We start from the raw sequence: 15,563 nt of genomic DNA on the forward strand, positions 1-15,563 counted from the left end.
GTATTTACAATCCCCAAAGCCATAGACTACGTGGTGAAAAATAGGTGGAGGCGAAGGAGTTTACGTGTCAACAGGTACAACCAAGCTGCACTTAAGGCATCGGCTATCCCTCTATCTAATTACTTCCAAACTTTGTAGTTCGGCAATGCAAGTCTCGACTAAGTTATGTTGGTAAAGATAACGAGCTTGCTTTACTCTGGGTGCCGGGCAACTCGACAATGCCTGGAAATGAGACATCTGACCCTTTTGCCACTGTTGTCTTAGACCAGGCATTTTTCAATCAGCAACCAGTTATAGCACTCCCCACTTCGAACAACGAAGCCACCATTCGAAACTGGGTGGATACCTCGCTCAGCAATGACTGGGAGCCATCGAGTCGATGCAGGTGGGCAAAACTCATGTTGCCTTCAATCTCAGAAGGTCTATCTAGTTTTTTCCCCTCACTGAGAAGACGAGACTGCTGACTGGTCACTTCACGTGGCACAAACAGCTGACTGTGATAGGCGTAAATGACAACTCCATTTGCCCATCCTGCTTTGAAGAGGATGAAACGGTGGAACACTTCTTGAGCTTCACTTTGAAACTCGGAGCGATAAAATTAAAAATAATGCCATCAACAAAAATAAACTATTTGACAAATACATCACATGCAAATTCATGAGTGAGCCGATTATGTGAGGAGTTTATTTAGTGCTCTTAAAAAATATAACTCCTCAGAGCGAAATAGTTCTTTCATGGCTTTACGAGCTATCTTTTTTTTTTAACTTGCAAGTGTGTAATCACATTATTTTAATAAATAAACACAAGAAAATATTTTATTTTTATTTTTGCCACTCCGAATTTAGTTTTGGAACTCACACGCAATGCAAAATTTCATCGTTAGATTTAATCGCCACATTTTTTGATGAACCAGTAAAGTTTTGAAAGGGGTCTACGAGAAAAATAAGTTTGGGAACCTCTGATTTAAGCAAACCAAGCCACATTAAACTAAATAAGCTTCGGCGTGTGTGTGCGTGTAAGGCAACTGATCTATTCACATGCTGAAAAATCGCGCAAAAACGCACCGACAGCCAGCCATTAACATTAATTGCGGCGGCACAAGCATACTGGTGAGGCGTGGTCTTTTCGACGTACATATCTCGCTCCTCGTCCCAACAACACACGCTTCCGCGTAATATACATACATATCTACTATGTATTGGCGCTCATCTCACAGTTGCTAGAAGGAGTGCATGTATGCATGCATGTGTGTGCGGTCATAGTCACTCGCTTCCAGCGCGTTACAAATATTTTTTCCATGCTCCTAATGACTACACTTTTTGCAAGAGTTCGAATTTTTATTTTTGGATTAAGCAAATCATTCATCAGTTGTACATATGGCGGCGGGAGCATCCTTCCCAGTAGGTGGCAAAAGCGAATGAGTGGGTGCGTTTAGCGTATTTCCTCAGCTCAATGAGCCACCCACCCACTGTTTAGTGAAATGTAGCAAGTGTTGGAATGAAATATTTTAGAACAAAAAATAAATCAAATAAAAAAACAACAACTTCATATTTTACGCGTCAATGTGTGAAATTTCTTATGCTTCCCATCTCCATCGCCATCGCCATCAGCATGGATGGCTATCACTATCGCTGATTTGGCGAGACACAACTGTTGCCAACTACTGTTCTCTGTACTCTGTTGTTGTTCTTGCATTCGAATGTTTGTTATTTTTTGAAAACTTTGGATCTTTGAAACACTAAAATATTTTTAGTGCACGAAAATATTTCACAAACACATGTGCCGACCGCCCGCTGCTTGTCGTCATAATTTTCAGCGTCCATTTCTTTTTTTTTTTTAAGCGAAACACTAGTAAGCGCAACAACAATTAACATCAAGTAGCAGCATTGTCGGAACTTGTGGCATGTTTTAAAATGCTCGCTCACTTTGTACAAAAATAAAATTTGCGAAATTTTTGACAATGATACAATAGTACGAATTTATCAAAAAAAAATATTGGCAGTGACGTTGACATGAAAGAAATTCAGAAGGGTTAGTGGAAATAAGTATAAAACGAAAAAATACGACGGATTTGTAGTGTATCTATTAATCCAGTATCCGAGAGAAACTTTAGTACTGACCCTAAATCTCAGGATTTCAATACGCTCTTGCTTATTAAATAATCACCCAAGTGTCTTTTACGTTTATGCATCAGTGCAGGACACCTTCCAAGATGTGCCGAGCAGCTTCGGTATTCGTCCTGCAAAATCTGCATCGCTAGTGTCAGTAAGTTCCCAGTTCGGTCAGGCGATAGTTCAACTTGCAGTGTCTTGTCGAGATCCCTGAAATAATTCTTAAGTTATTCTTGGATAAGCTCATATACTCCTTAAATCGTTTTAGGTTATATGTTCCTAAAAGTGCTCTGGAATTCTCTAAACCTGGTAGATTGTCCCAGTATCGATTTCTTTGAGCCTTTTTCACCAATCGGGCTAGGGCAGAGCGTGTCCCCTTTTCTAAGCAACAGAAGGGCTCTGGAGCGATATTGTTGCAGCGGCTACTAAACCCCGCTCGAGTCGGCTCATCCAACTTCGACAGAGGCTGTCCATGGGGATATTGGGGACATGGGCGTTAGCTGGGTGGGGTTTTATTTAGGGGCATGCGAAGATGTGCCGTGAGTCATGTGACGAGGCTCCGCATGACGGGCACTCGTTTGGCACATCTTCGTTTATTCTAGTTTAGCCTGCTGCAATAGGCAGAGCAAAGTTGGGCTAATGTGGTGGACTAAGTTCCGTCCCGTCCACGTCAGGTGGTTGTGTGCTCAGAACGGCGTTCACAGGACGAGAGTCCCCCTGCGATCTAGGGCGATGAAAGTGGTTGATGCTCCTTTCTTGGCATGTTCATCTGCAATCTCGTTTCTTTCAATACCAATTTGTACCGGAATCCAAAGAACTAGATTGGTCAGACCAAGAGTATTTGCTTTCCAAGGCATCACCAGTTTAGATGTTACGTGATGAGATCTGAAGGCTTTAATAGCCGCTTGACTGTCCGTCAAGAATAAGATGCGCGGACTACATATTTCTGTAGTGTATGTTTCAGCCTGGAAAATGGACATATACTATTTTCCCCATCAGTGTCGAGTATCTCAACTTCGGTCCAACTACACCTATCCCGGTATCCTCTTTGCGTTAATAAGCTATAAGTGTATTAGGTTATCATGTTTTGGAGTGCCCGATGTCTAGGAATGGCTGTCCAGCTTTTCTTATTACTTAGGTCAGTTTTTTATCTCTTAGTAAGGCTAAACTTCGGATGCATGTTCCCATTCATCCTTAGCAGAGCCCTTTTTGCCTGAGTCTGTATATGAATATGAAGAGGGATAAGATCTAGAAGAACTTCCAAGGATGTGGTTGGACAAGTTCTCAAGGCTCCAGTTCTGCATACGCATGCCCGCTTTTGTATCTGTTGAACGTTTTGTTTGTCCCAAGTTGTGCAGTTCCTTCGACCCAGATGATAGGTCCATAAGCTTTCATGGATCGTTCTATCGCCGTATAGAAGCATCCTCAGCTCTTTCCTTCTATGGACTTACACGCCATAAATGATCTTACAACTTCCTTCGCAATTTCCTCCACGTGTTTTCTAGAGTATTTTTTGGTCTTGTATTACTCATCTAGCCTTATCGTTTTTAGACTACCAATTTTAGATTTCTTTGCGAATGGGCTATGGCGGTTTTTGCTGGACTTACATTCTGTCCCACTTTGGCATACCATTTTGTTTTGTTACAATGAGTCCGAGCTGGAGTCTTTCACACAGGGTGTTTTCCAACTTCCTCCGGTATATTATTTTTACGATGGCAACAGCGTAAGTACCCCTGCCAAGTTAACCTAGTTATTTCTTGGAACAGTTCGTCGGTCCTCAGGCTCGTTTAGTGTTATTTGCTTAATTCTACTAAATTGTTTCTCACAGTCCATTACTTCAACTGCTGATTTCAATGGCTGGACTGTTTCTAAATGCTAACCGCAGCAACTTCCTGTTTTATGATGAAAATCAGAGATCTTGTTTAGGAATAGGATGGAATACTTTCTAGTTTTTTTTTAACTGTAAACTAGTGAGCTCTTGTAATGACGAATACACTATTGCACTGGTGTAAAATTTAAGTGGTCTACGTACAAAATAAAGAAATCCACGACAATTAAAAAAAAAATATTAAAAAATTTTAATAGCGAAAATTTGACAAAAGTGTAATTTTGAACAGCTATGACGTATCGTCGCGAGTTAAAACTTTTATCTTAAAAGGCAAACACATCTGGGAGAGCTGTGGCCTGAAACTGCTAAAATTTATTCGGGCACATTCTTTATTAAATCTATACATATAACAAGTGCAATTTACAAAAACTGGCGTTGATCTTTTGAAATTTTAATGTGAATAATGTGAACGGTCTCTCGTATCATGATAAAAATATAGTAAGGTAGAACTGTTCTCTCAATTCGTCGGCCATGATATTTTTTTTAAGTTTGCCAGCATTTTAAAATCATATAAAATTGAAAATAAAAAAATTAAATTGTTCAGAATTGTTGTTGCTTGAGATTGAAAATAAAAATGAAAATGTGAAAATCTGTGAGTGTGACTTTGTGAGTAAATTTTAAAATTAAATTGCTCCATGTATCGGCCCTTTTAGAACCGTCAAGAATTTTAAAAGTGTCCTTCAGCGGATCTACCTTACTATATTTTTTTTATCACGTCCCGTATTTTATATGCTTATATGGAAAAATGCACGTGTGTCAAGTTAGCACTACACTTTTCGCAATTGGAAAAGTTAACTACGGCATTAATTGTAGTGTTTTTGTTGTAAATTTGTTGTGGAAAGAAAAAATTTGTAGCTCTCGTTTTTTAAGAAAAAATGGTATGTAGTGCTAACTTGACACACGTGAAAAATGCGCAAAAATTCGTCAGCAAAAAAAAAAAAAAAAATATTAAAAATCAACGCGATTTTTTAGCATACCGCATACTAAAAAATGTTGTAAAGATTCAGATAAAAAAGCTCGAAATTTTAATGAAAATTTTTTGAATGTACCTAAATTTTGAAACTCTGATTTATGTATGTATATAAAAATTTTCTTGTAAAACGTTGTGAATAATTGAAAAAAAATCAACACTTGAACACTTGTTTGAAGCTGTTCGCCAATACCGTCTGGCCGCTTCAGCTATCATTTATTTATTTATATTTATTTATTATTTATTTATCTCGAAGGAGGACTCCGTATAATAAATAAAGGAGGAGTAATTAATTCCAGAATAAAATCGAGAGGCTCTACAAAGTTACAATCGATATAAAAGCCGAAGTCTCCGCTGCAGCTCATCTGAAAGTTGTAGAAGCCCGAGATACTCGGTATTTAAACATAACCCATGGCAAAACTTTGAGTACCGGTCACAAATGTACACACATAAGTATATAAATCAGCGCAATTTAGTATTTTTCTCAGTTCTGTTTCATTTTTTTTTTTTTTTTGCAAAAACAAAGTGCAAAAAGCTTGGAGCAATTTGTAACACAATTACACTATAAATTATATAAACTAAAGTATTAACGAAAAAATACAGCAAAACAAGCAAACGCAAAAAAATTAAAATCAAATTAAGTTCAAATGAAACTACATTATTTTTTCGCGATATTTTTTCGTTGTTATTGCCGTTGCCAAGATCGTTGTTGTTGTTGCATTGCCGCTAGCCGCAGCATTTGCCTCCTGTGAAATGTTTGATTTGTGATAGAAAATCGCCTAGAACGAGGCCAAGGCTACTAAACACGTCAACAAACATTTATTGTTGTTGTTTTTTTATTTGCTTTTTTCAGCTGCATTTTTTTCGGTTTGTCAAAAAGCAAATAGACAAAATCATATAGAAAAAATTGTAAAGAGGCTTACGAGCGTTGTTTAAAAGCGGCTTAGTAAACTGTGTGTGTGCCACGATAAGGACTTTGTAGTATTGGAAAATGGAGGAAAAAGAATTTAGTTGTACTGGTAATTTTTAAATAAATTTAAATATTTCATTTATTGCCATATTTATAAGTTAGGTTTAACAAGGTCGAAATATTTCGCTTATTTAGTTAACATTAATCTTGTAATTAAAAAAAAAAAGGTGGAATGAAACTGAGTTGAAGGAATTGAGTGGAGAGATATGGAAAAAAGTCACAGATTCACATACAATTTAACCAGAAATATATTTTTCTATGGGTTCATTAGCATTCAAATTATTAATTATATAAAATGTTCAAAAAAACAAGCCATTTGCTCCATAATTTTCTAAATGTAGGACATATGTATGTATGTACATATCAATACTAAAATGAAATTTTTAGCCACTTTTCACACAAATTTTCCGAGCGACCATCAAACAGACACACAACCAACCGATTGGGTGATCACCCGCCCACTTGCGGCGGCAACGCCACTCAACGCCTTGTTTTTTTTATTATTATTTGTTTTAATTTCATCAATGCCAATGTCGTAACTGTGATTTACTCAGCTATCCTTGTAGTGGTGTGATGATATATTAATTTTATTATAATTTTGTTTTCTTATTAAAGTAAAAGCCAGCAGCCAGCAAACACTGACATTGTGGTCGTCATGTCATTGAAAAAGAGAGGTTAATGCCATTTCAATTTACCCCTGCAAATATTTTTAAATATGTATTTTTGTGCATATTATATTTTAAGTCTGTTGATAATCGTCAAGGTGGACAGAAAGCATGGTGATTTATACGCAAAAATTCCAAGTGGACATATCCATATACATACATACATATGTATCTACATTGAGGATGCCTCAATTATTTTGTATCAGCTGCTTAGATCACTAAGTCCATTAAGTGTTGCTGAGGAGCTCATCTAACTTTAGACCCAGGAAAGGAGTTTTTTTCTCAGCATGTAAAGGGATACATATGTATGTATTTAGTATGGTATCATGCGTTGGATATATTGGAGTCAAGTACAGATCAATGGGTGCTTTACCTACTGCAGTATCCAGGCCGTGAATACGTCAAAGCAGAAGGTCTCCGATGACAAAATTTTCAGGATTTGAGAGTAATTCCGTTAATTGCCTGAATGTAGCTCGCAGAACTGCCCTTTGACCTAGGAAGACGTTCTGCTACTTGCAACTTTTTGTTCAAGCATTAAAAGCTCCGCCTGGTGAGCTTTTCTTTAAACTGAAGAACATTTTCGTGGTTTTGATGTGTAACCTCTGAAATGTTTCGGACGATTGTCGAACATTTAGATAATAAGTAACGCGTGAGAGAAACTGGGAGGCTTGAAGGTCTTCTACTAGCATAGAGTGGCAAAAAGTGTCGAAGCCTTTCGAAAATTCGGCTAAGCCAAAAGTTAGTTATCTAAGTGCATATTGCGTTACCGAGGAAAAGCGGGAAAGAATATTGACCGAGTTTTAAGACTTATTTTTGTTGGTTGTTATTGTTGAAGCGGCCCACTTTTTGAGCATGTTGCTGAAATGATAGCCTTTGGGGAGATATAAATCTGAGTCGTGCTTGTTACGTTTACCCGGCTATCGTAAGAACGTTGTCCTCAAGCTTAACTAAGTAAGGGTGGGCTCAGAAAATGTGCAGTTTCGACGAGGTTGGATAAAGGGAGAGGCACCGCTCGACGTCGTATCTGGTTAAGTATGCGGACAGTTGACTGCAGTATTCAGACCTTAACTGTGCCAGAATTACGATGGTCGCACGCACCAGCTGAAGCTTTTCATCTGCTATTACAATTTTGTTGATGGTTTTTGCCGGTATTAGTAGTAGGAGCAGACTTTCTGCTATCAACATATCAGGATTGATGAGAGCGGTAATCTACAGATCTAAGACCATGGTAAGATAGTGCTCTTTAGAGGCTAATGAATTCCTTAGGCGATTTGACTTTCGCAGTTTGTACAGCGTTTTGGTCACTCGATCCTTGGATGTACCCACCGAAGAATGCTGAAGATATGCCGAAGCGTGCTTACCGATGAAAATTTCGGCCTGGCGATAATGATCACGCGAATATATGGATGACAATACAAGGACATTCAAGGATTGTACCCATTCGGTCAATGACTGTACTGTTTTTAAACCGTCTATTGAGATCCTAAAAAGCATTATTTTTGGGTTTTTTTTTTATATTTTAACGCTTTTGAAGACAAATTAAACATACGAGTCTTTGAAGTGAAACGACTTAGCTATACCGCTGATAAAACACCACAAAAACTTTGCAATCGTATGAAGTCAAGCAAACAAACCCCTTGTGTATCTCGACAAGCCAAAAATTTGTATATACTGCAGCAATCTGTCGACAGTGCCCTATTCGTCATTGCTTTTTAATCACTTACACATGATTTTAGGCTTTCGGCAGCGTCATATTCTCTATGCAAATGCAAGAGCACAGCAGCAGGGCAGCATTAAAAAGAAAACCGAAAACTAATAGATGGACAAAAAGGCCATACGCTATGTAAATTGAACAAAACATACGGCTAATGAACGAAATTAAAAATAATATACATATGTATGTATTTCACTATAGCAAAAGCAAATGATTTGCGAAAAACATACGTAGAAGCGCGCCTGCGAAATAATTTCATAGTTAAAAATAGCTCATATTTTTGGTGGGTTTGTAAATCGTCCGTTTGCTTTAGAAACGAATTTGTTAATTTGACGTTGTGCCTTGTGGCATCCAAACGCGCCAGAGCCTATGGTTGGACGGCGATGACAATGGGGTTGTAGGTATACACTGCCGAATCAAAAGAGTCGAACGAAAGGAACGTCTACAGTTTATTAGTGGATTTTATTATTTGGCAGTGTGAATTTCTTTTATATTTAAATAAACTTGAGTTGTATTGACGCAATAGGCACATTCACGTGTTTGCATATATGTACGTACATATGTATACATGTACTCGTTAGTTCGGAAATATTTTTGAGTAGTTGGTTCTCATCGAGAAATAGTTTGGCTAGGAAATGGCAATTTTATCAAAAGATAGATAATATTTTGGCGCTTACAAATTTGATGAGTGTTTGGCCGAACCCACCTCCTACTTGTGATCTGCGTCTTGATGTTGTCAACAATGTTGCCATTTTCACAGTTTAAAATGTATATCGCAGTTTTTTAGACAAGCTTACAGTTTTTTAAATTACCTCCTAGTACAAATTACAGTGTTGTCCACATTTCTCTTTTGATTTTTTTAAGTTAATTTTTAAGTGACACTAGAGCTAGTTTTTCCTCCTTTGAATAAAAAGGGTTCGGTTAAAAAACCTTAACATTCTGAAAATCCCTTCGTTTTTGAAAGTTACAGTTTTTGGTTTAAAATACCGTTTCTTCTTGGGAATTTTTTTTTTTTTCAAAATAAAATCTGGCAACACCGGTTGTAACACAAAGGGGAGGGACCTACAGTTTTACGCTGGAGGGGCGACCGCTGTTAGAAAAAGCTTTTTTAATTTAGATGTTGCCCGGACCAGGGGGGAAACCCAGGTCCTATGGAGTGGTAGTATGCACCTCTAACCATTCAGCCACAACGACCGTTAACGCTGCTCTGGGCAAATCCATTGGTCTAGGATGTAAATGTAGCGTTTCTGGTGGGAATGAGTATTTATTTTTTTTTCAAATTCTATAGATACAAAAAAAGAGTATTCCTAAAGTTACAAAGTTGCAGCTTTCTGACATAATTTTCAGTAGAATTTATGTATGCCAAAAAAGCTGCTTTCAACTTTAGAAGCTACTTTATTTCGACTATGAATATGCACCAAAGGGTTCTATATACATACATACAACATATGTACATATCGACGGCTCCAAACCTTACTATGCTAAGTCTGCCTAAATCTCTAATGACTTAGCATGGTATGGTTTGGAGGTGTCGATATGTCATAGATAAAATACATATCGTCGTTTAAAGTACAAAACCGCGTATCAAGATAATGCAAACCCGCTTATGTAAGGTTGCAAAAATCATTTTCTAGATAGTAAAAACACTCATATTTCAAAATGTTTCTCTTTTTATAAAGCAATAACATTTCTGGCTAGTATATTTCAGAACGAATACCTAGATAACGATTGAGCCAAGGGCTTGTGTGAGCAAATCCAATATTTGCCAGCAAATGTAAGTTACGCGGTTTTGCAGAATGACGATACGCGCTTTTGTACTTTAAACGACGATATGTATTAGCTATGCATCTGAATCTTAATTTCTGTAACAAAAAGCATATTCTTACAAAAGAAAGGAAACAATACTTAAGTTGTATCTCACCTGATGTAAGGCAGTTAATCCATCAACGTTAGCTGTATTAATATCGGCACCATTTTCAAGCAACTTTAGCACTTCCTCCTTATCACCGGACATGCATGCGGCTAAAAAGACACAGCCAGAGGAGAATTTGATTTTACGTCCGCGCTCGGGACGTGGCGTTGGAGGTTGGCGATTTGTGTCCGATTCCTCCCAGCGTTTTAGTTGTTCGGCTCGTTTCATTACCGCCGAATTGTTACGCACGTCCAGTGAAGTCATTTTGAATGTTTTTACGTTTTAGGTTTTTATATCTAAATTGTCTCGTCTGTGGTTATATGAACGTCGGTTTGGCTGGCAAATCGTATTGGTCACTGCCCAATTTTGTAATAAATTTGTTGGACCGTCTGCTTGCCAATCAGACTGTCTGCCAGTCAATCAAAGGCAGAACGAGTATGTCTGCCACGCCAAGAAGCTGATGATGTATGTATTATGCAGATTTTTTAATTGAATTGTACCGAGAACTGAATTATAATCCGACTTCCCAATGCAACGATCTTGTTTTACGATCCGCACACAACAGTTTTAAATTTTGTTAATGCAATATTACGCTTTCGTAAATTGTATATGTTTTTTTATATGCTCTTATAATGGGACATTAAACATGTGCAATGGTTTCGCAATAGCTGTAATAAAGTAAACACGAAAATTGATTTTCTGTAGCACGCTTGGTTTTCTTTTCAAACTGTGTTAAAGTATTGATTTTGTTGTGGACTTTTCCTCTTTTGCTATTATGTATTTTAGCTGTTTTAAAGTGCCATTAATTGTTGACTTTGTTCGATTTAATTAACATATCTGCTTTATCTGTTTTCTTTCTTTCACTGCAAGCACGCACAATGCAATGGGGAAAAAAACATTTCACTACCTTTCGCTTCGATTACTACGCCAGCACCTTTATTGCACATCACTGCTTTTCCTCACAATTTTACTTTATCGTATTTCTTCTATCATACTTCACTGCATTGTGCCACCTTTTTTGGTGCTTTTTGTTTGTTTCTTTTTAGTATTTTTCTGTTATTTCGTCTCCAAATGTCTTTGCTTCTGCTATAACGTTCGTTCCTTTCGTTTTATGCTCCGTAATTTTGATCGTATCCAACTTCTGCTAGATCTATTTTTTGTAGTGCGTTGTCCACTACTTTTTCTTTTTCCTTCACAAACAGAAAATCGAATACTTTATCAAATTTCATCGTAGCACAAATTACATTTTGTTTCTATTTCGTGTTCTTCATAAATAAATAAATAAATATTTTGTATGATTATTCCATCTACGGTTGGTAAAATATAGGCAATAAAATCAACAACGGAAAAACTTTGTATCAAATATAATAGCGTTAATGGAAATAAAACAGAACACTTGTCAATAGGAAAAAATAGCAACGTCGACAGAGCAACTGCGCAGCCCAAAAAGCGATCAGCCTCCATACCACCCGGAATCTATCTAAATTCTGCGAACTCTTTTAAAATTAATTTTTACAGATTTTAGAACGATTTGTATATTATGCATGAATTAATACTCGTTACAAATACATAGATCAACATTTCTTAACAACTTTTCAACCTTCTACGTCAAAGAATAATTACTAAAGCTGAAATTAGTCAAGAACGTAAACCTAGCGGTACGTAAACCCGAGTCAGCTGACACGATCTGTCTTACCAAAGCGCCATGTAAATGAAAACTCAACACCGCAGAATTTTTCTGTAGTTGTAGCCCGTAGCGCAGAAATCTGCGGAATTTAGATTTTTCCGTGTCAGCTGATTTCTCCTTCTTTAGATGGTTGCCACTTCGTCAGTTTTGCAGATGGTAAAAAAGTTATAAGTTCCTATTCGAAATATGTTTAAAATATTTGAAATTTACTATTAAATAAGGTTTTTGTTGAAAATTAAGTAGTCTATATTTAGTTACAATCTATTATAGCACGAAAAATTGTGGTTGAAAGGGTAAGTTTATGAAAAGGCATTGAAGAGTGGCAACACTGTAGTAAGCAACACTGAGGGCTCCAGTAATCGACAAAATTCTGCGTATACAGACTGCGTTTAAGTATACGTTCTGCGTTCTCGACTAATTTCAGCTTAAATATGAGTTCTTTTGAAAGCAATACAATGAATACCAAACGTATTCATAAACAAATCGTACTAAGATACTTGGCAGCCCTAATACCGAACAGAAGGCCGATTACAAAAGTGGGCCGAATGCTCCCGAAGATATCCCCCAATACATAGCAGAATTCGCTCGCAGCAAAATGGGCCGCAACAATAAAAATGTTGCTGCAAGAACGCGATCACAATACGCTGGCAGCGCTGTCAGCAGAGCACTGCCGGCGTCGCACAATGTAGCCCTTAAAATTATCAAACGTTCGTGGCCAACAACGTTATTATATAACAACTATGTATCTAATTAATAGTTTTTTCCGCACTGAGCTTACGTAGTACATATTCATGCTTAATTTATTGCGGACTAATAATATTTCAGAAGCAAGGTAATGAATGACAAAGTCGACGCTGACGTTGCTGTCTCTGCTACGCGTCTGCTAGCCGCATTGTTGCATCGCAGTTGTTTCCAATCTGACATAAATCCAACAGCCGCTTAAAAACCTCGTAGTAGAATACAAAAGGGAATGCATGATAAAGATTTGGAACAAAAGGAGAACCGAGTTGCATAAAAAAGATGTGATAGATTTATGTATGTACATATGTACGTGCTCCAATATGTTCGTTTGTTCGAAATATGATAGTTTAAAAATGGATAAAGTATTTAAAATATGCGTTGCTTTAAAATAAGTTATATTTTAAAGCTACTGAAAACTGGTAGTTTTTTTTTCTTGGCCCATTTTCACTAACTCTTTTTGGTATGCTTTTCTTCTGCGGCATACGTACACTTTCAACTAGCACAATTGTTTTAGTCACTACATATAACTTTCACATAGATATACATATATATAAGTATATTTTTTTTACTTGGAGAATTGTTACAGACATTCTGTCCTTCGGCTTTGTGCGTTTTGCGCGTAACTAGCTCATCTATTCGTAGCGGGCGCCGCCACTCCTCGCAATTATTCGACTTTTTCGCAACACATTAACCGACCGACCAAGTAATCTCTACTCGTATAATTTTGAGGTTGGGGTTTGGGGCTCCGCTGGCGTACGCTCTGCCTCTGCTGCACTTTGCATTCCAGCTTGTTCGCCCCTCTTTCTATTATAATTGCTTGTGACTATTTTCTCTATGTACTCCCAACATTCATAATTTTATTTTCACATTTTTTAAGCTTCAGCACACATTAATTCATTTCTTTCTTAATGTCCAGTATCTCAAACATTGTTCAATGAAGATTTCCACACAATTTTTAACTATTTTCACGCCACAAATTACCAAAAATATTTGCTCCTTTTGCGACTTCGTCAACCTCGGCGATAATTTTGATCTTTTCACGTACAAATTTTCACAATTTCTGCTAGAGCTGGGATACTATCGATAGTATCGATAGTTGACAACTGTCGCCACTATCGATAGGTTTTGAAAACTATCGATGTCGGTTTTAGCAAAACTTCACAATGTCTTCTGTATATCACATTACATTAATTCTTTTTAAGCAAGAAATTTTACAACACAGTCGGCAAAAAAAAATTTAAGTCATTTGGATTTTTAGCAACTATAAGCTTACACTGAGTTATAGTAAAATTTAATAAGCTATAAAACTGCTTACACAAAATTTTTATGGAAATTCGAATTAAAACGCCTGAATTTTTGATTGTTTTGTAGTTTTTTATGTTTTGTACAACTTTTATATAAAGTTAGTAGACACCAAATAAACAAAAAAAGAGTCAAAAGTGCTAAAAAATGTTGTTGTGCTTTTATTTTGAGCAGTACTATATTCGTTTTCTTATATATGGTAAAATGTTAATAATTTCCCTTGTCCGGATTTTGATATGCGCCTCCGTATTTGGTCTCAGTTGAACTTTTATAACAGTGAGTTTTCAATTTAAACGAATGTCTTTTACTTTTATTTTATTTTTTTTGTAGTATCATGAATGTATTTTTATAGCCAATTTCACTTCTTTGCACTTCAAAAGGGACAAACAAAATACGAATTTAATTTTGCCATATAAAAAATATATTCAGATTTTGCCTGTCGCTGTGTAAGGGGATGCAAGTGTATGTATATAAGTTATATAATTCAGACGCATAAATTAATAAGTTTGATTCATGCACTCAAATAAAAAAAAAAAATTATACAATCTCTTTAATTTACAAAATAATTTATAAATTTTATAAATTTATTAATAATTTAATTTTCAAGCAACTGAGCTTGTCAATTCAATACCTTTCACGACGATAGTACTATCGATGTTTTCAACTATCGAGGGGCGGTACTATCAATAGTATCCCAGTTCTAATTTCAGCCACTTCTTCCAAATTTTCGCCTACAGAGTTGCATCGATTATCGCCATTCTCTTTTGCAAATGCTCGAATAAATGGCTATGTTTAGTGTCGCTTTACAGGGCGGTCTTTAGAAAATCGGAATGCACAATTTTACTATTAATATTTTTGTTTCCAAGAAATATGAATTCAAATGTGTTATTTTTTCTAATATACAACTTAATTCTGGTAAATTTGTTATGTTTATATGGTAGAACTAAAACTAGTCGTATATCATTGATGCACACAAATTCTCAAATTCACATTCATTCATATGTACTATGAGGCACCCTATGCCAGCGTTCGGACTTCTGAAAATCGATCCAGTACTAAATTGATCGAAAAATCGGACTGAAAGCAAAACTACAGCAATGTTTTAAATTCTAAAAGTTTTTTTTACATATAAATTAGAGTTGGATTTTTGGGTCCACTTTAAAGATTAGCCCACTTCTAGTTCATTCAGCTCAATGAATTAGCTCTTCTGATTCTTTGTTCGTTCACCTTATTGAACTATAGTTCACCTAACTGTACTAGTTCGGTAGTAAGAGATGAGTTACATTGGAACAAAAATGTAAGTTTTATAACACACACATCCTCCCGTCCGGAAATTTTGAGCCGAGCACAGCCGAGCGATAAGATTACGCATGCGATAAAACTGATAGTTCGTATGCGAGCGCCAGAGCGCGGGTATAGACGTGCAGTTAAGAGCGAAATACACCACACAAGCGGTTTGACAAACCAAGCGAAATTTCCCTTTGCTTCAAGCCATTTGTGCTGTGTATGGGGGTGTTTGAAGGTTTGACAAACCGCCGTCAAACCTTCAAACACCCCCATACACAGCACAAATGGCTTGAAGCAAAGGGAAATTTCGCTTGGT

The 15,563-nt window shown here is 36.7% G+C and overlaps 1 protein-coding gene across 17 annotated transcripts in view; it reads right to left on the bottom strand.

The window, feature by feature from the left end:
* Positions 1 to 13,724, bottom strand: part of Mbs (Myosin binding subunit) — an 88,185-nt gene extending 74,461 nt beyond the window's left edge. For 7 of the 17 annotated variants that reach the window (XM_017618939.1, XM_017618932.1, XM_017618948.1 and 4 more), the window contains exons 1-2: positions 13,228 to 13,724; positions 10,240 to 11,537 (exon numbers count right to left, since the gene is read on the bottom strand). In XM_017618939.1, the coding sequence (XP_017474428.1) occupies positions 10,240 to 10,494 (255 nt within the window). In that variant the 5' untranslated portion in view covers positions 10,495 to 11,537; positions 13,228 to 13,724. The remainder of the gene's footprint in view (positions 1 to 10,239; positions 11,538 to 13,227) is intronic. The other 10 variants (XM_017618896.1, XM_017618910.1, XM_017618865.1 and 7 more) reach the window with 10 other exon arrangements.
* Between the last annotated feature and the right edge of the window lie 1,839 nt (positions 13,725 to 15,563).

The sequence above is a fragment of the Rhagoletis zephyria genome, unplaced genomic scaffold, assembly GCF_001687245.7.
Source record: "Rhagoletis zephyria isolate East Lansing unplaced genomic scaffold, Rhagoletis_zephyria_1.1 Rzeph_scaffold_00035, whole genome shotgun sequence".
Classification (NCBI taxonomy): Eukaryota; Metazoa; Arthropoda; class Insecta; order Diptera; family Tephritidae; genus Rhagoletis; species Rhagoletis zephyria.